Source organism: Scyliorhinus canicula, chromosome 2, assembly GCF_902713615.1.
Source record: "Scyliorhinus canicula chromosome 2, sScyCan1.1, whole genome shotgun sequence".
NCBI classification, from domain to species: Eukaryota; Metazoa; Chordata; class Chondrichthyes; order Carcharhiniformes; family Scyliorhinidae; genus Scyliorhinus; species Scyliorhinus canicula.
In genome coordinates this window covers 149,874,942-149,894,966 of record NC_052147.1, presented here as the reverse complement: position 1 = coordinate 149,894,966, position 20,025 = coordinate 149,874,942, and the positions used below count along the sequence as shown (strand labels likewise).

The window sequence follows — 20,025 nt, the reverse complement described above, 5'->3', positions numbered from 1 at the left end:
GGCGGAGATGACAAGGCAGGTAGATGACACCCCAAGGATAGAGGGAGGAAGCAAGATGCAGTGAGCGGGATTGACAGGGTAAAGGACGAGATGGGGTGGTGTTGGACTGCCGTTCGCGCCGGGGGGGTGGGGGGGGGGGGGGGGGGGGGGGGTGGCGGCAGGCAGCAATTGAGCGATTCGGTGATCTGTGTATAGGGGGTAGATTCTTGAAGTTGGAGGACCATAAGACCATAAGACATAGGAGTGGAAGTAAGGCCATTCGGCCCATCGAGTCCACTCCGCCATTCAATCATGGCTGATGGGCATTTCAACTCCACCTACCAGCATTCTCCCCGTAGCCCTTAATTCCTCGCGACATCAAGAATTTATCTATCTCTGCCTTGAAGCCATTTAGCGTCCCGGCCTCCACTGCACTCCGCGGCAATGAATTCCACAGGCCCACCACTCTCTGGCTGAAGAAATGTCTCCGCATTTCTGTTCTGAATTTACCCCCTCTAATTCTAAGGCTGTGCCCACGGGTCCTCATCTCCTCGCCTAACGGAAACAGTTTCTTTGCGTCCACCCTTTCTAAGCCATGTATTATCTTGTAAGTTTCTATTAGATCTCCCCTTAACCTTCTAAACTCCAATGAATACAATCCCAGGATCCTCAGCCGTTCATCATATGTTAGACCCGCCATTCCAGGGATCATCCGTGTGAATCTCCGCTGAACACGCTCCAGTGCCAGTATGTCCTTCCTGAGATGTGGGGCCCAAAACTGGACACAGTACTCCAAATGGGGCCTAACCAGAGCCTTATAAAGGCTCAGTAGCACATCGCTGCTTTTATATTCCAACCCTCTTGAGATAAATGACAACATTGCATTCGCTTTCTTAATCACAGATTCAACCTGCATGTTTACCTTTAGGGAATCCTCGACTAGCACTCCCAGATCCCTTTGTACTTTGGCATTATGAATTTTCTCACCGTTTAGAAAGTAGTCTATGCTTGGATTCTTTTTCCAAAGTGCAAGACCTCACATTTTCTCACGTTGAATTGCATCAGCCATTTCCTGCACCACTCTCCCAAACTGTCTAGATCCTTCTGCAGCCTCCCCACTTCCTCAGCACTACCTGCCTGACCACCTAACTTCGTATCATCGACCTGGAGGAAGAGTATGGAGTTGCCCAGGGGGAATGGTTTTAGGTACCTGCGGGTTTGGGATTTTGTGAGGAGAGAGGTGTCGTCTTTTCCTGAGGTTGCAGGATAAGGTACCGTCGAAGAAGGAGATAGGGGAGGGGAAGGTCTCCGAGGTCTACAAAGAGCTGATGGATTGGGAGGGGGGCCCTGGTGGGGGACATAAAGCGTAAGTGGGGGGGAGGGGCGGTGGAGGCCGGGACCTGGGCTGAGGTCCTCCAGAGGGTGAATGCGCCCTCGTCGCGTGCGAGGTTAAGCTTCATTCAGTTTAAGGTAATTCACAGAGCATATATGACAGTAGCAAGGATGAGTAGATTCTTTGAGTGGGTAGAGGATAGGTGTGGATGGTGCGTGGGAGGGGGGCGGGGGGGAGAGAGAGAGAATCATGTCCACATGTTCTGGGCACGTCCAAAGCTAGAGAGGTTGTGGGAGGGATTGCGGACGTAATGTCTGAGGTGTTGGGGGTGAAGGTGGTCCCAAGTCCAGAGTGGTGATATTTGGAGTGTCGGAAAACCCCCGGGTCCAGGGGGCAAGAGAGGCCGATGACTTGCCGTTTTCCTCCCCGATAGCCCGGAGGCGGATTATGCTTGGGTGCAGGGACTCGGAGCCGCTGAAAGCGGGGGTGAGGGCGAGCGACCTGGTGGAATTCCTGAGGCTGGAGAAGGTCAAGTTCATCCTGAGGGGGTCGGTGGTGGAAGCCGTTCATTGGCTTCATTAAGGAGGATTGAGGGGTCAGCAATGGGTGGTGGGGGGGGTTGTAAGGTGGGTAAAATGGGGAAGACAGGATGGGAGAAGGGGGTGATGGTGGGGAGCAGGAACGGGGGGGAAGGTAGTACGTGTTGGTTATTTATAATGCTGTATGATTCTTCTTCTGCTTTTGTTTGTTTTTATGAAAATGCCTGACTATTTCTTTTTCAAATATAAGAGAAAAAATTAGGCGAAACAAAAATACATACACTGCCTTAGTCAGTGATTGATGCTCATGTTGACATATTCTACTATCAGCCAGCTAAAAACATCTTGTATTTCATCAAATTCCACTACAATGTATTCTTTGGCCCAATGTCACTTCGTCACAATGAGCTCACCTTCACTGTATCCACAGCTTTGGCTAAGGGCATGGCAATGTGCTAACATGGCAGCCTGGGATATGGTTATGCCCATTGAACTTCCTTCTTTGCTGGTCTTGTACTGAAATGGAACAGAAAGACAAATAAAAAATCATGCAGCATCTGTAATTCCAAAGCACAAGTTCATCTGCAGCCAGGAATGATTTTATGATGCCTGTGTTCCAAATAATTAGTTAGAGCAACAACATAGAGTATGCTATTTTGCCCCTCCAATCTGTTGCACTATTCAGTGAGATTATGACTGATTTGAGACCGAACTCATACATCTCTCTTTACTTCATATCCTTAAAACCTCTTGTTACAAAAACCTAGCAAATTCGGAATTAAAATTTACAACTGATCCGCAGAAGAAATTTCCAAACTTCTACCATCCTTTGTGTGTTGAAATATTTCCTAATCCCACTCCTGAACAGTCTTGCTCAGATTTTTAGACTATGACTCATAGCCTTAGACTCCCCAACCAGTGGGCATTTAAAATCCTTTCTGTACCTGGACCTTCAAGTCTTTTAGGTTTTCCCCCCTTTTTTCTAAATTCCAAGTTCCCAATTCTTTTCCCCCCAATTAAGGGGCAATTTAGCTTGGTCAGTCCACCTGCCCTGCACATCTTGGGGTTGTGGGGGTGAGACCCACGTAGACACGGGGAGAATGTGCAAACTCCACACGGACACTGGCCCGGGACCAGGATCGAACACATGTCCTCGGCACCATGAGGCAGCAGGGCTAACCACTGCGCCACCCCGGCAGTTTCATACAATTGATGTGTCTCCTAGCGTTCAGCCGATTTCCTAACCAGGTCAATGAACTTTAAATTTAATTGACAGGCTCTTTCTGAAGGACCTTATCAAATGCCTTCTTAAAAGCTCATCTAAATGACCTACGTATATAGCACCTTTAATGTAATAAAACATCCCAAGGCATTAGGAAACAAAATACAATTATAACATCACCCTGTTCAAAAAATTCAATTAAGTTCATCAAGCAGAACCAATCCTTTATAAATACATTCTGGCTCCATAATCAGTTGAAAATTTTCAGGTGTTTCAGTCCATCCTATTTTTAGTATGGACTTTAGTAAATTCCCAATAATAGATGTTAAACCAGGGTACCCCAAACTGTGGGGTTGTGACCCCGAGAGAGGTTGAGGATTGAGAGCTCGGAAGCAGCAATGGCTGCCATAGAATTCAGATTGAGTGCTGATAAGATTCCCCTTTAAATCCTCATGCGTTTTTTCTTAGTGAGCAGGGCCTAACAGACAGATCTGAGAGATCTAATTGCCGCTGCTGCAGGAAAAGCCCGAATGGGAGGTATTGGTTTTTCTTAAAACCTGCAGTTTAAACAATTGCCACCTTGTGAACTCTTTCTCACAGATGCTGAAGATGCAACAGGGTGAAATTTTATTCTCATCAATATCTGTACATAATTCATAAATATGCCTTTGGAACACAGTGGTGACTCAAGACTTATGCTCGAGAAGTAGCCGCATCTATAGCCAAGCTGTTTCAGTACAAGCGTAACACTGGCATCAATCCAGCAATGTGAAAAATTGCCCAGTGGTATCCTGTCCACAAAGATCATGACAAATCCAAACTTGCCAAATGCCCCCTCCCCAGCCACCAGTAATTCACAATCATCAGCAAAGTAATGGAACGGCTCATCGACCATGTTATCGAGTGGTACTGACTCAGCAATAACCTGCTCACTTAACATAGAACAGTGCAGCACAGAACAGGCCCTTCGGCCCTTGATGTTGTGCCGAGCAATGATCACCCTACTTAAACCCACGTAACCCGTATACCCGTAACCCAACAATCCCCCCATTAACCTTACACTACGGGCAATTTTAGCATGGCCAATCCACCCGCACATCTTTGGACTGTGGGAGGAAACCGGAGCACCCGGAGGAAACCCACGCACGCACGGGGAGGACGTGCAGACTCCACACAGACAGTGACCCAGCCGGGAATCGAACCTGGGACCCTGGAGCTGTGAAGCATTGATGCTAACCACCATGCTACCGTGAGACCCTGCTCAGCTCAGCTCAGGTACCACTAGGGTCACTCAGCTCCCGACGTCATTACAGCCTTGGCCCAAACATGGGCGAAAGAGCTGAATGCCAGAGGTGAGGAGAGAGTGACTGCCCTTAATATCAAGGCAGCATTTGACCAAGTATGGCATCAAGCAGCCCCAGCAAAACTGGAGTCAATAGGAATCAGGGGAAAACTCTCCAAGGATTGGAGTCACACCTGACGCAAAGGAAGGTGGTTGTAGTTGTTGGAGATCGATCATCTCAGTCTGGGGACATCACTTATTTTTTTCTTTTTTTTATAAATTTAGTGTGCCCAATTCATTTTTTTCAGTAAAGGGGCAATTTAGCATGGTCAATCCAACTAGTATGCACATCTTTGGATGGTGAGGGCGAAACCCACGCAAACACAGGGAGAAGGTGCAAACTCCACACGGACAGTGACCTAGAGCTGGGATCGAACCTGGGACCTCGGCGCCGTGAGGCAACAGGGCTAACCCACTGTGCCACCGTGCTGCCCCATCTGGGGACATTATTAATAGACTTTGTCAGGGGGGCGTCCTTGGCCCAACCATCTCAGTACTGACCTTCCTTCCATCATTAGGTCAGAAGTGGGGTTGCTCTCTGATGACTGCACAATATTCAGCGACGACTCAGAAACTGAAGCAGTGTCCAAATGTAACAAGACCTGGATAATATCCAGGCTTGGGCTGATAAACGGCGAGTAACATTCATGTCACACAAGTGCCAGGTAATGGCCATCTTCAGCAACTATCTCTCCTTGACATTCAATGGTATTACCATCACTGAATGGTGGCACAATGGTTAGCACTGCTGCCTCACAACACCAGGGACCCTGGTTCAATTCCAACCTTCGGTGATTGTCTGTGTGAAGTTTGCACATTCTCCCAGTGTCAGAAAGTTTCCTCAGGGTGCTCCAGTTTCCTCCCACAGTCCACAGATGTGCAGGTTAGGTGGATTGGCCATAATCAATTGCCCCTTAGTGTCCAAATGTTAGGTGGGGCTATGCGGATAGGGAAGGGCTCATTGCACCGACGACCCCAGGTCACTGTTTGCGCGGAGTTTGCACATTCTCCCAATGTCTGCGTGGGTCTCACCGCCACAACCCAAAGATGTGCAGGGTAGGTGGATTAGCCACGCTAGAATTGCCCCTTAATTGGAGAAAAAGAATTGGGCACTTCAAATTTATCTTTTTTAAATGGGGATATGGCAGGGGATTGGGCCTAGGTAGAGTATTCTTTCAGAGGATTGTGCAGACCCAATGGGCTGAATGGTCTCCTTCTGCACAATCTATAAAGATTCTATAATTTTTGAATCCCCCCACAATCAACATTCTGGGGTTACCACTGACCAGAAACTGAACTGGACCAGCCATATAAAAACACTGGCTACAAGAGTACGTCAGAACGTAGGAATCCTGCGACAAGTAACTCACCTCCTGACTCCCCAAAACTTGCTCACCGTCTACAAGGCACAAGTCAGCAGTGTTTTACAAAAAAAGATTTCAATTAAGGGGCAATTTAGCATGGCCAATCCACCTACCCTGCACATCTTTGGGTTGTGGGGAAAAAACACACGCAAACACGGGGAGAATGTGCAAACTCCACACAAACAGTGACCCAGAGCTGGGATCGAACCTGGAACCTCAGCGCCGTGAGGCAGCAATGCTAACCACTGCCCCACCCCCACATGTCAGGAGTGTGACAGAATACTCTCCACTTGCGTGGATGAGTACAGCCCCAACAACACTCAACTAGCTCGACACGATCCAGGACAAAGTAGCTCAACTTGACTGGTACCCCATCCACCACCTTAAACGTTCACTCCCTGCACCACCAACACACAGTAGCACCCGTGTGTAACATTTACAACTTGCACTGCAACAGCTCACCAAGGCTCTGTCGACAGTCCCTACCAAACACATGACCACTACCATCTAGAAGACCATGAATAGCAGACACTTGCCAAGTTCCCCTCCAAGCCATTCACCATCCTGACTTAGAGCTAAATCGTTGTTGCTTCACTGTCATTGGGTCAAAATCCTTCAACTCTTCCAAACAGCACTGTGGAGTACCTGTACCACGTGGACTGCAGTGGTTCAAGGCAGCCAACTCACCACCACCTTCTCAAGGGCAATTAGGGATAGGCAATTTTAAAAATGCTGACTGAGCCAGCGATGCCCACATCCCAAAATATAATAAATTTTTAAAACATTTGCAGTGCACCACATTTAACCAGGCAAAATCATGTTGTCAGCATTTTAAAAGCATTCTCTAGCTGCTCATCATGTCCAGCCTTTTCTCCCAGTCATGGCTTGCAGTTCACATGTATCTTTATTAATTGATACCACCATGCCAGCTAACAGATAGGTCTGTAGCACTGATGGTCAAAATCAAGAGAACAAGGAAAAATGACAAGAATATATTTGTTCATATATTTATATGTATAAAATTGACAAAAATATATTTGAAGTCAACTCTGCATGAGGTACCCTCAATTTGCTCTGTGCATATGTTCAAAATAGTTTGATTTTGGTTTAATTCTATGTGATTTAGTCTCTGCACAATATTTCCAGTCAGTATCTTTGTGGTCAAACACTCACTGTGTTTGCAACGAAGGACTATTTAATTTTATCTCTTCAGCTAATTAACTAATTATTGGAGGATCTAATTGTTTCCAGTTGCAAGGTTATCCGCTTCGGTAGCAAAAATAGGAAGGCAAGTTATTATTTGAATTATTGTAAATTGAGAGAGGTGGATACTCAGAGAGACCTTGGTGTCCTCGTGCGTCAGTCACTGAAAGTAAGCATGCAGGTACAGCCGGCAGTAAATAAGGCAAATGGTATGTTGGCATTCATAGCAAGAGGATTTGAGTATCGGAATAGAGATGTTTTACTACAATTGAATAGGGTATTGGTGAGGCCACACCTGGAGTATTGTGTGCAGATTTGGCATCTTCATCTGAGGAAGGATGTTGTTGCTATGGAGGGAGTGCAGCAAAGGTTTGCCAGGCTGATTCCTGGGATGGCAGGACTGTCATATGAGGAGAGACTAAGTCAGTTAGGATTGTATTCATTAGAGTTGAGAAGAGTCGGGGGGGATCTCATAGAAACTTATAAATTCTAATAGGATTAGACAGGATAGATTCAGAAAGAATGTTCCCGATGGTGGGGGAGCCCAGAACTAGGGGTCATAGCTTGAGGATAAGGGGTAAACCATTTAGGACTGAGGTGGGAAGGTGGGATCAGGATATTGAACTTGATGATCAGCCATGATCACAATGAATGGCGGAGCAGGCTCGAAGGGCTTAAAGGCCCCTTCCTGCTTCTATTTCGATGTACGTTTTTATGCAAGTTTAATGACTTCCATGTTTATGCCTCCACCACTCTTGCTAGCAACTTGTTTCAGTTGTTGATTGCCTTGCAAACAAATATTTCACGTTATCAAAATTCACCTAGTTCTCCTGCACAGGTATCTTAAAGGCTTGTTTTGGGTTTAAATTTCCTTTTACATTAAGTATTTTATACATCTCTGAACTTCCCTGGAGATCGCTATTTTAAGCTTCAATAACTCATCTAGCCGTTCTACATGGCTTAGCCCTCCAGTGTTAGATATCAGTTTTGAAGCTTTCCTTCTGATAATCTTCAAGGTCTGCATGATCCTCTCAGGATTCTTGGTTCTATTAATTATCAAATTATTCAGGCCAAGCTAATGGGTCTGTAATTGCAGTGATGTGATTGTTTGCCTTCACTGAATATGGAATGCGGCCAATGTTCACTAACTGTTGCAACGTGATTATCAGGGCTTTCTTTGACAACTCTTAGTGCCATTCTAAGCAACCTGGCTGACGTTCAGCTGTCCCTTAGGGATTCACAATATGCATCCCTCACAGTCACATCTAGAATTACTGCCTTGTTAATGTCTGATATTGGATGTTACACTGCTAAAGTCCTCCATGGTACAAACCTTTGCCAAGTAATAACGATTTTGTATTATTTCCAGTTCATTCCTCATTCATGTGTGTTTGAATTGGCTTTCGAACTACCCTCTTTCTATGACACAGCAGCTGAAGACCCTTTAGCAGTGTTTTGAATTTTGTTACTCTCTTTAATTCAAGGCACCAATATCAACTTTATAAAATTACTACCGTTTCTAGTCTTCTGAATAAGAAATACTGCAGTCTTTAAGGAATAGGAGCAAGACATCACTGGAAAGGAAGAACGTCTTGCGGTCCAAGTTTGATTCTGCTTTTAAGCAGAGAACACACACAGATAGCTCTGAGTTTGTGTGTGTGTCTTCAAGCATTATGCCTCTGTATAACTGTTCTCATGTGCCTCGACTCAATAATTGAATCCACAACATGTTTGCACAATCCCTTAAGAGTAATTGGTGCATTTATATCACTACAGGGCTAATGCTTGTTTAATAAAGCACGATATACACCAAGATTAGGTCAGGACCTACCTCAATGTAAGCAATATTGATGCTCGCATCCCTGATCACGGGATGCCAGTCTTTAGGAGGCTTTGACAAGTGCTTAACATCCGTCACAAACCAACCCAGTCGAGGCCAACCTAAAAATAGAACAACAGTTTAATCTGTTTGGTAATTGAAGCTCCTGGTGCAGGGTGGCTAGATCAAATATCCACAACCAAATTGGCAGCAATAGTTCACTGTAATTATTTTCAAAAATAGCCACTTAGATTTCATTGCATTATGTTATGCACTGAAATGTACTACTAGATTTCAATGGTAATTTTAATAAATTTGGTACCAGTATATTGCTGTCTACGAAAATGCACTCAAAGCACAGCACGGTGGTGCAGTGGGTAGCACTGCTACCTCACGGCGCGATGACCTGGTTCAATCCCAGCCCTGGGTCAGTGTCCGTGTGGAGTGCACATTATCCCCGTGTCTGCGTGGGTCTCACCATCATAGCCCAAAAAGCTGTGTAGGGTAGGTGAATTGGCCACACAAAATTGCCCCTTAATAGGGCAGCACGGTGGCCTAGTGGTTAGCACAACCGCTTCACGGCACTGAGGTCCCAGGTTCGATCCCGGCTCTGGGTCACTGTCCGTGTGGAGTTTGCACATTCTCCCCGTGTCTGCGTGGGTTTCGCCCCCACAACCCAAAAATGTGCAGAGTAGGTGGATTGGCCACGCTAAATTGCCCCTTAATTGGAAAAAATAATTGGGTAATCTAAATTTATTAAAAAAAAAAATTTTTTAATTGCCCCTTAATTGGGGAATAAAAAAATTGGGTACTTTAAACGCACTCAAAAAAAATACAACCAAAATAGTGTGCCATTTCTGTGACAAAGGCTTGTTATGTATGCTAACAGGTTGCACACTTATTCACTGATTATGCCATCCAAATCCACTACCTGTTGGTGTCGATCACTGAAACTGTAAAAAAGGGGGAACATTTCAATTTGAACCAGTGATAGGGCAACATATCCTGATAGATCACCCAAGCATTAGAGAAAACACAGCATCAGGCACAGTGCCTCGTGAAGTATATGCCAATTGACAAGCCGTTGGTCCTATGTTCATCCATCCAATAACAACAGGCAGCCCCCCCTTTCCCACACCACTGCAAAATACAGCTGTTTCTTGAATGATTCATGATTTTTGCCAACTATTTCACATGAAGGTCTGGACCACATATTGACCATTCTTGTGTGTCGGACTTTCTGGTTCAGACATCTTTCAAAAAGCCTGTGGTTATTTTACTCATTATCCCCTGGTTATGAACAAGTGTGTGATATTACCTTTAAATTGCACCACATCCCCAGCCTGAGACTTTGGTAATCCTTTGTGACAGGCGTCGCAAGTGAGAGCCACTGACACGCCACAGCTGCCAAGTAGGAAACCAATCTGCTGACTACCAGCATCCTGCAAAGAGCAAAGAAGACATTACATACAGTATTTGAAAATAATCTTTAGCACTACAGATGCGATGATCCTAATCTGGTGTTTCAGAACCACCATTGGTTTGGGATCTAAAGCTTAGATGATAGCTGACATTACCTTTCTAGTAAGTGGTACTTCAATGGGCACAGGGACCAACTCTGCTAAAAGGCAACCGTAAAATGCCACAATAAATGCCACAGGGTCATTGTTTGGGTACACCAAAGCCACCTACAAGAAGAATGCAAAAATGTTACTGGAAAACTAGATCTGAAAAAAACAAACAAATGCAAAATGCTCCCATTATTTCTACATTAGATGTCACAAATCCCCAAATGCGATGTTTGGATCAATCAGCAGTTCAAAGGAAAACATGGGGGAAGAGGAGATTCTGATGAAAAGGCAAAGAGACTCTCTCTCCCTACAGATGCTGCCGGACCTGCTGGGTGCTTCCAGCATTCTCTCTTCTGGTTTCAGATTCCATTGTCTGCAGCATTTTGCTTATTATGAGGAATGGGGAAGGGGATGGCGGTGTTGTGGTCATCAATGAACCACACTTCAGCTTCAAATGTTATCTGTGCACATTAATGAAATCCTGGTTCGGAAAAGTGGCAATGTTTAGCATTTGCCGCAAGTGATGAAAGAGCAGGAAAAAAATGTATTTCAACCTTCTTCAAACAACATATTTCTCGACACCTTTCCCTCATAATTAACTGATGCTCTTTTTTGCAGGGAAAGATACATTTGCTTATGTTGGTTCTTCAGCATCATTATTGAATTGCACCATGAAAAAGCCCTGGTTGTCTTATGGGGAGATAAATAGAATTTTACAGCACAGAGGCAGGCCACTCACCCCAACCTGGAGGCACAGCGGTTAGCACTGCTGCCTACCACGCTGACGACCCGGGTTCGATCCTGGCCCCAGGTCACTGTCCGTGTGGAGTTTGCACATTCTCCCTGTGCCACCCCCACAACCCAAAGATGTACAGATTAGGTGGATTGACCACGCTAAATTGCCCCTTAATTGGAAAAAAATAATTGGGGACTCTAAATTTTTTTATTTTTTTTTTAAAAAGATTGATCCAGTCTTGGCTCCTGTCCACGCAGAGGTGGTGATCTTGCCAGAAATCAGGAGTAGAAAATTCAAGCAGGTTCTGAGCAGTCTAATTCCAGAACCAAGTCACTGGCCTGGCTAAATTTATAAAACTCAGCAAACACTAGGTTTGAGGTAGAAACCACAGTGATGAATGATTAGGTACCTCATCAAGTGCTGCAGATAAAAGAAGTGCATTTATTTTGCACCTTAAAAGACTTGAGGACATGCCAAAGTGCATTATGACCAATGGAAAACTTTCATTGCACTGTCATTGTAGGAAATGCAGCAGCCATACTGTGCACATCAATCTCCCACAATTTGCTATGTGATGACGACTAATAATGTAATCATCTTTATTGTCACAAATCTTTCGGGACTTGTAGGGGAAAACCGAAGCACCCGGAGGAAACCCACGCAGACAAGGGGAGAACGTGCAGACTCCGCACAGACACTGCCCCAGCCAAGAATCGAACCTGGGACCCCGGCGCTGTGAAGCCACAGTGCTAACCACTGTGCTACCGAGCTTCGCAATATAATCCTCAATTATCTTTCAAAGTGATTTTGATTGAGAGTGAAAATATTGGCCAGGACACGGAGGACCACTTCCCCACTCGTCCTAGAAATGGCGCCACAGGTTGCATGGATCTGAAAGGGCAGGCAGGGCCTTGGTCTTAAATGTCGTCCGAAAGATGGTACCTCTGACAGTGCAACATTCCCTCGACTCTGCAGTGGAGTGCCAGCCTAGATTTTTGTAACCAAGTCTCTGGAGTGAGATTTGAAAATTACAACCTTCTGACTCAGAATTTGAGTGTTACCAACCGGGCACATTTAAACCACAGAGACAGCAGGAGACTCTTGTAATTTACAATCATATGCTCTGCACTAGTTTGAAAATTGAAACAATGCCCCAGAGGAAAGGCTTAAGTATGATCTATTAAATCAATCCTGAATGCAAATATCTGCAGGGCAGGGAAAAGATAGAAGGTTTGGATAGCTATAGTTCAGCAGTGAGTACCATCACATGAGTAGGATCCTCCTTTCATGTTATAATTCCTAACTGCAAAATACAAATTGTACGAGTCTGGGCAAGCGTGACTTACTCTGTCACCAGGTTTCAGAAGTGGATCATTCTTATTGCTCAGCTTGTTGAGGAGTGTGTAAGCTAGCTTGAGGCTCCGAGTCCACAGCTTGCCTAAAACACACAAAACAAAGGAGTCAAACATTAAGTACACTGTGTTTCAAGACTTCCTGTACTTCCATCAAACAACATCACACTGGACAGAAAGACATTTTCATCATATTTAACCCCATTATAAACTGTGACGTTTACACATGATTGCTTAATCCTAGATCAGTCTACATTCATTCAACACTTGAATTAAGTACACTGTAACAATGAGTAACAATGACAGATGTCTATTACAGTCGCTCTATTCAGTTGCCAGGTGCTTACCATAGGTGAGTGTGTAAACCGGCTTCCCTGTAGTATCCAATGATGTCAGACAAGAAGCCTTGGGCTGTGTGGTTCCCCACCTTTGCACAGCAGCCAGCAGTGATGGGGGCCAATTGGTCACGACGCCCAGTGGCTCCCCTTGTAAAGCTGTCGTTTGAAGACCTTCCGGTTTTGGCTGATTGGGATCTGCTTGTGGAACTGAAATTGGAAGGGAGTGGAACAGTAAAGACAAGCATTATGACAAGATCAGAAAAGATCTGGCTGTTCTCATTCTTTAAATTCTCTGTGACGCATCACTTTCAAGTGTATTTGAGATGGGACTCAAGCGACTCAGATGCTACTGAGAACGACTATTCGCACTAGAAGTGGAAGGGGGAAAGGGCGGCACGGTGGCACAGTGGTTAGCACTGTTGCCTCATGGCGCCGAGGACCCAGGTTCAATCCCGGCCCCAGGTCACTGTCCATGCGGCGTCTGCACCTTCTACAAGTGTCTGGGTTGGTCTCACACCCACATCCCAAAGATGTGCAAGATAGGTGGATTGGCCACGCTAAGTTGCCCCTTGATTGGAAAAAAAAATGATTTTGGTGCTTTAAAATTATTAAAAAAGAGTGGAAGAGGGAAAGGACAAGAAACACGTGCCCCTTGTGGCAGGCTGCATTGGGAAATCAATGACTATATATATATACATACACATTATCAATAAATGAAAAATGAGGGCAGCACGGTGGCAGATTGGTTAGCACTGCTGCCTCACGGTGCCTGGGTTCCAGGTTCGATCCCGGCTCTGAGTCACTGTCAATGTGGAGTTTGCACATTCACCCCGTGTTTGCATGGGTCTCGCCCCCAGAACCCAAAGGTGTGCAAGGTAGGTGGATTGGCCACGCCAAATTGCCCCTTGATTAGAAATAATGAATTGGGTACTCTAAATTTTAAAAAATTAAATAAAAATAAAAATAAAATGAATGAAAAATGACTATACTACGGAATAGTGATGAGGATTTTCTCCTCAACTTTTAAGATGCCAAGCCAGATTCGTAGTAAATTTTTACAAAAAAGTTAGCCCCCAATGCCAATTCCCAACACAGCAGCTGAAGTCAAAGATTCACACTGCGTCAAATAAAATCAGCATCGAGGGTTCAAGACTTGTGAGCCATGTTCTAAGGGGCAGGGCGGTGGCACAGTGGTTAGCGCTGCTGCCTTACAGCTCCAGAGACCCGGGTTAAATTCCGGCCTTGTGCGACTGCGGAGTTAGCACATACTCCCAGTTTCTGCATAGGCTTCGTCCAGGTGCTCCGGTTTCCTCCCACAGTCCAAAGATGTGCAGGTTAGGTGCATTGGCCATGCTAAGTTGTGTCAAACGGTTAGGTTGTGTTACAGAGATAGGGCGGGTTAGAGGACGTTGGTAGGATGCTCTTTCAGAGGTTCAGTGCGGACCCGATGGTGCTGATTCTACAGAAATGCTATGGTTGTTTGCAGAGGTAGGTGCTCATTTAAGTAGATGGTGTCATAAAGGGACAATCGGGAGATGTGGTGGTGGTGGTGGTGGTGGTGGTGGTGGTGGTGGTGGTGGTGGGGGGGGGGGGGGGGAGGAGGAGGAGAGAGAGAGAAAGGAGGAGAGAAAAGAGAGAAATCAAGAATGGATTTTTGGGGGCTCCATGGCGAAGGTGCAAGTTGAGAAGAGAAACCACGGATTCAAATACTCTGGCCAGGCCACAAACAAAATTGCTGCAGGCCTCATCCAAGAACACAGAAGCCATTGCGCAAAATTGAAAAAACTCCCCCACAAAAAATTCAACATCCAAACATCTGTTGAAAAAAATCTGTTGAAAAAAATCTTCAAAAAGGACGACAACTGTGCACCCGTGTAAACCGGCGCTGAAGACGCAAGGAATATAAACTGGGGCAGCATGGTGGCGCAGTGGTTAGCACTCTGCCTCACAGCGCCGAGGTCCCAGATTTGATCCTAGCTCTGGGTCATTGTCCGTGTGGAGTTTGCACATTCGCTCCGTGTTTGCGTGGGTTTCACCCTCACCACGCACAAATGTGTGGATAGGTGGATTGGCCACACAAAATTGCCCCTTAATTGGAAAAAATTAATTGGGTACTCTAAAAATTTTGTATTAAAAAAATGAATAAAAACGGAGATAAGCAACCAAAATAAAATCTATACACAAAGTGAGAACGAGGACGTAAGAGGAAAGGAGCAGAAAGATTGTGTCTTTACAAAGCACTAATCTCTTAAATTATACAATAAATACTATTCAGAAAACAGAAGGGTCAAAGGATTTGACTGATATGCTTAAACACTTCTGAAAATGGAACTGCACATTAATGTATGGGTTCTCAGTGTTTAACACTTCTGCTTTTCCCAACAGAAGCAGTTTCATCGCCGTTTAGACTCATGTACCTTCCAGCTGTTCTTCAAAATCGTCAACAAAAAATTCTTTCAGTGGTGGTCGCTTGGGTCGCTTGAGTGTGTTCAGGAGCTGCTGAATTTTTGAGGAGACTCTGCTATTCACGGGTACACCTGACAAAACAAGGAAAAGAAACATGATTCCTTTCAAATTCTGCACTTTGGGTTGAAAATGAACAAGTTTCAAATATTAAAGACCACAACAAGTCTGGTTCAAGAAGGAATATGGACGGATGTTAAAATGACAAATGAACTTCTGGTGGCGGCCATGGTGTGACTGGTCGCACATTTGGCAGCTCCCACTCGGGGCTGTTTTTTTGGTCCTTTTCCCCGGTTGCCGGGTGGATGTTTTGGAGGAAAATGGTGCGGAGATGGTGGAGGAAAGCTATACTCCACTGGTGAGGCTAGTGGATGGATCAACGCACCAGAAGTGGATATAGAAGAAAGGAGCTGCAGGAGCTAGAACTATTCTTGTGACACAGAAGATGGCGGAGGGCAAAGGGTCATCCCTACCAGCCCAATGGTCGACAGAGCAGCTGGTGGACTTTCTTAGCGAAAAGTTCTGCCAACAGAGGAGGGAGTCACAGGAGGACCTGGCAAAGGTGGAGACTCACTGAAAGGGGTTTGACCGTATGGAGCTGGGGCTGGAGACCCAGAGCCAGATGATCCAGAAGGTGGAGGAGGCAGTGGGGGAACAAGAGGAGCAGCTTAACTCGTTGGCAGCCGAAATTGGAATGCTGTGAGATTCAGAAGCCGTTCAAGGAGAAAGTGGAGGATTTGGAGAACCACTCCAGGAGGCAGAATCTGAGGATAGTGGGGATGCCGGAAGACACGGAGGGAGTGGACGCTGACTCTTATGTGGCCACAGTGCTGGAGAAGCTAATTGGGGAGGGGGCCTTCAACCGGCCCCTGCAGGTCGGCCGGCTACACCGTTTTCCGGACTAAGAGAAGACCTTGCGATGGGCCAGGCAGTCAAGGAAGTGTACCTGGGAAGACAACGAGCTTTCTGTATATCAGGACCTGGGCGCAGAACTGGCAAAGAAGAGAGTCGGATTCAACCGGTCAAGGTTGCCCTCTTTAAGAAGGGGGTGAAGTTTGGGATGCTGCACCCGGCCGGCCTTTGGGTGACCACAACGGCCGTGAATACTACTTTGGAACACTGGAGGAGGCAATGGATTCTTGAGAGACAATCAGCTGGCAGGAGAGGGAGGACATTGAACTGTGGAGGGAATGTGAGGTGGCGTTTTCCCTGCCCCTCTTTTTGCTGTATTGTGCTGGGTTCTTTTGTTATTGGTGATGGCCAGGGGAGAACTTTTCTTCCCTTAGTGGCTGTTTAGCTCTTTCATGGGGTCATTGGGGGGAGTCCGGAGGACAGTGGAGGGCGAGTGCACCTTTTTTTCTTCTTTACAGTGTTATTATTGTTTGCACCATGAAGAGTGAGAGTGGGGGGAATCAGTGGTGGGTAGGATGTTTGGTGTCATGGGCGGGTTGCTGCCAGGCTAGTTCATGGAGTGCAGTGGGGTGGCGATCAGGTGGTCAGAGTTTAAGGGACGGATAGGATTGTTGTTTAGTTTAGGGGAGGGGGAGAGACTGCTGACGGGTGTAGGGTTGCCCAAGTGCAACAAGGAGGGAGTTGGTGATGGTGGACATCAGAGGGCGGGCCTGGCGGGCTGCAGGACATGAGCTGGGGGCTGACCCAAGAAGGATGTGGTTGATCGGCAGGGGAAGGGGGAGGGGGGATGTTGTGTCACCAACTCAGGAAAGGTGAAGGATGGGAGGGGAAAGCTGGTCCTGGACCCAGTGGGGGAAAATGGGGCTTTTGAGGAATTCCACAGGTGTTTATACGAATTGGAGCCCCTGGCAGGGGGAGGGGAAATGCAGAAATTTTTGGATGGGCTGGAATTCCCCACAATGGAGGAGGATTTGTTAGAGGGGTTGGGGGCACCCATTGGACTGGTGGAGGCGCTGGAGGGTATGCGGGTGATGCAGGCAGGGAAGGCCCCAGTCCGGATAGGTTCCCGGTGGAATTTTATAAGATGTTTTCGGAGTATCTGGGACCCCTGATGGTCAGGGCATATAGTGTAGTGAGGGAGAAAGGGGAGCTTCCTGCTACATTATCCCAGGTCTCGATATCCTTAATTATGAAGGATAAGGACCCGGAGCAGTTTGGGACTTATCGCCTGATCTCGCTGCTGAATGTGGACGCCAAACTGCTGGCAAAGATCTTAGCCTCGCGGTTCGAGGACTGTGTGCCAGGAGTGATGGGGGATGACCAGACAGGGTTGTAAAGGGGAGGCATTTGTCGACGAACGTCAGGCACTAATTGAATGTGATTATGATGGGACAGGAGGTGGAGGTCATTATGGATGCGGAGAAAGCCTTTGATTGGGTAGAATGGGAATATTTGTGGGAAGTACTGGGATGGTTCAGGTTTTGGCAGGGGTTTGTGGGTTGGGTCTGGTTGCTATATAGGGCGCCGGTAGCAAATGTGAGGACGAATCAGGTGAGCTCGGAGTATTTTGGGCGAAAGTGAGGCACAAAGCAGGAATTCCCACTCTCCCCGTTGCTTTCCCCCTGCTGATATAGCAATTGGCAATGGCGCTTAGAGCGTTGACGGGTTGGAAGGGATAGAGTGAGAGTGGGGGTGGGGGTGGGGTTGGAGCATAGAGTTACGTTATACGCGGATGATATTTTACTTTACATTTCGGACCCGTTTGGATAGTTTTAGGGCGATTATGAACATCTTGGATGAGTTTGGTTGGTTTTCCGGGTATAAATTAAACATAGGAAAGAGTGTGGTTTTCCCAATTCAAGTAAGGGGACAGGAGGGGAGGCTGGAGAAGCTGCTGTTTAAAGTGGTGGGGACAAACTTTAGATGTTCGGGCATTCTGGTGGCACTGGGATGGGAACATTTTCACAAACTGTACCTGCGCGGTTGGTTGAGGATGAATGATGATTTTAAGAGGTGGGATGTGCTCCTGTGTCACTTGGGGGGGGGGTGGTGCCAACCGTGAAAATGACGGTGACCCAGGCAGCACGGTGGTGCAGTGGTTAGCACTGCTGTCCTGCTGTCTCACGGCGCCGAGGTCCCAGGTTCGAACCCAGCTCTGGGTCACTGTCTGTGTGGAGTTTGCGCATTCTCCATCTGCCAAAGGGCAGCACGGTAGCACAAGTGGATAGCACTGTGGCTTCACTGCGCCAGGGTCCCAGGTTCGATTCCCCGCTGGGTCACTGTCTGTGCGGAGTTTGCACGTTCCCCCCCATGTCTACTTGGGTTTCCTCCGGGTGCCCTGGTTTCCTCCCACAGTCCAAAGACGTGCAGATTAGGTGGATTGGCTATGATAAATTACCCTTAGTTACCAAAAAGGTTAGGAGGGGTTATTGGGTTACGGGGATAGGGTGGAGGTGAGGGCTTAAGTGGGTCGGTGCAGACTCGATGGGCCAAATGACCTCCTTCTGCACTGTATGTTCTATGTGTTTGCGTGGGTTTCACCCCCACAACCGAAAGATGTGCAGGGCAGTTGGATTGATGCTAAACTGACCCTTAATTCGAAAAAATGAATTGACTTCCTGTTTGTTCTCTTTTTCTTGGTTTGGGTTGCGTTTTATGTATACATTCATTAATGGCTTAATAAAAATATTTTCTTTAAAAATGACAGATTACAAAAGAAAAGCAAATTTTAAAAGTATTGCACAGTATTTGGTGCAATTGATGCTGCCTGACCCTGTATTTAGACTGAGCAGTGGACACGTATTGAACCAACAGTTAACTAATATTATATTTGTCCTCAGGTTGTTTGCAGTACAGGGCATTATCGGTGGAGTTCACTCCCTTCAAGCATCAGAAGATTCAAAGGTTCAAGTCCCACTCGAGAGATGCGAGTACTTAATCGACAACAATCCACAGTGCAGCGTTGAGGGAGTGCCGCACTGTCAAAGGTGCCTTTATTCTGATGAGACGTTAAACCACACACGATTTGCCCTTTCAGGTGAAAGCAAAAGATATCAAAGCATGATCTCAAAGAGAAGTGTAGGCCCTTGCTCTGTGCAATTACCGGTCATGTTTCTTACACTATAACTGAGCACACTTCAAAAGAACTCAAGTAGCACTTTGGGAGGTCCTGACACTTTTGAACATTTCTGACACGTGGGCTTGAAGCATACCCAGGTTAATGAAACAATTATGTTTTCTCTATAGGCAAAGGATAGGTTTGATCACTCTTAATGCACACTGTGATGCTGGAGAGTCAGCATGCATGAAATGCCAAAGCAAGACTCTGCAGTTGCTGGTATTCAAATATAGACAAGGAAATGCTCAACAAATAAGGCAATATCTTTGGAGAGAGAAACAAAGTTAATATTCCACATTGAAGGTTGATTAACCTTCATCGGGACTTTCTGATGAAAAGTCATCAACCTAAAACTTAACTTAGTTTCTCCCGCCACTGATGTCATCTGACCCATTTAATATTTTCTAGTGTTTTGTGTTTTTATTGCCTTTTATGCTGATAGTTTAGCAATCTGATTCAGAGGAGGCACAAAGTGTACAATAATGAAAACATTCACAACAACAGGTGCAGCACGTTCAAGACTGGGTTGGACTGGTAAAGGACGCTTCTTTTTGCACCTGCTTCTTGCAAAGCCAATTTGAGAATTCTTCACTCAGCCACTCTGTGCCCAGAGTTTAACTTGTTATGTTTCAGAACACGAACATAACCTTACTTCAAGTAGGCAAAAATCACTGCCCACCCTACCATTGTGTGATGCTTGTCCCTTTATGGGCAATGCAGCAGAAAAGGGTCAC

The 20,025-nt window shown here is 46.1% G+C and overlaps 1 protein-coding gene across 3 annotated transcripts in view; it reads right to left on the bottom strand.

Moving 5' to 3' along the window:
- Positions 1–20,025, bottom strand: part of LOC119959312 (disco-interacting protein 2 homolog A-like) — a 304,446-nt gene that overhangs the window by 83,391 nt on the left and 201,030 nt on the right. For all 3 annotated transcript variants that reach the window (XM_038787623.1, XM_038787632.1, XM_038787638.1), the window contains exons 7-13: positions 15,216–15,335; positions 12,808–13,005; positions 12,455–12,546; positions 10,379–10,489; positions 10,120–10,243; positions 8,814–8,923; positions 2,265–2,367 (exon numbers count right to left, since the gene is read on the bottom strand). In XM_038787623.1, coding sequence (XP_038643551.1) covers positions 2,265–2,367; positions 8,814–8,923; positions 10,120–10,243; positions 10,379–10,489; positions 12,455–12,546; positions 12,808–13,005; positions 15,216–15,335 — 858 coding nt within the window. The remainder of the gene's footprint in view (positions 1–2,264; positions 2,368–8,813; positions 8,924–10,119; positions 10,244–10,378; positions 10,490–12,454; positions 12,547–12,807; positions 13,006–15,215; positions 15,336–20,025) is intronic.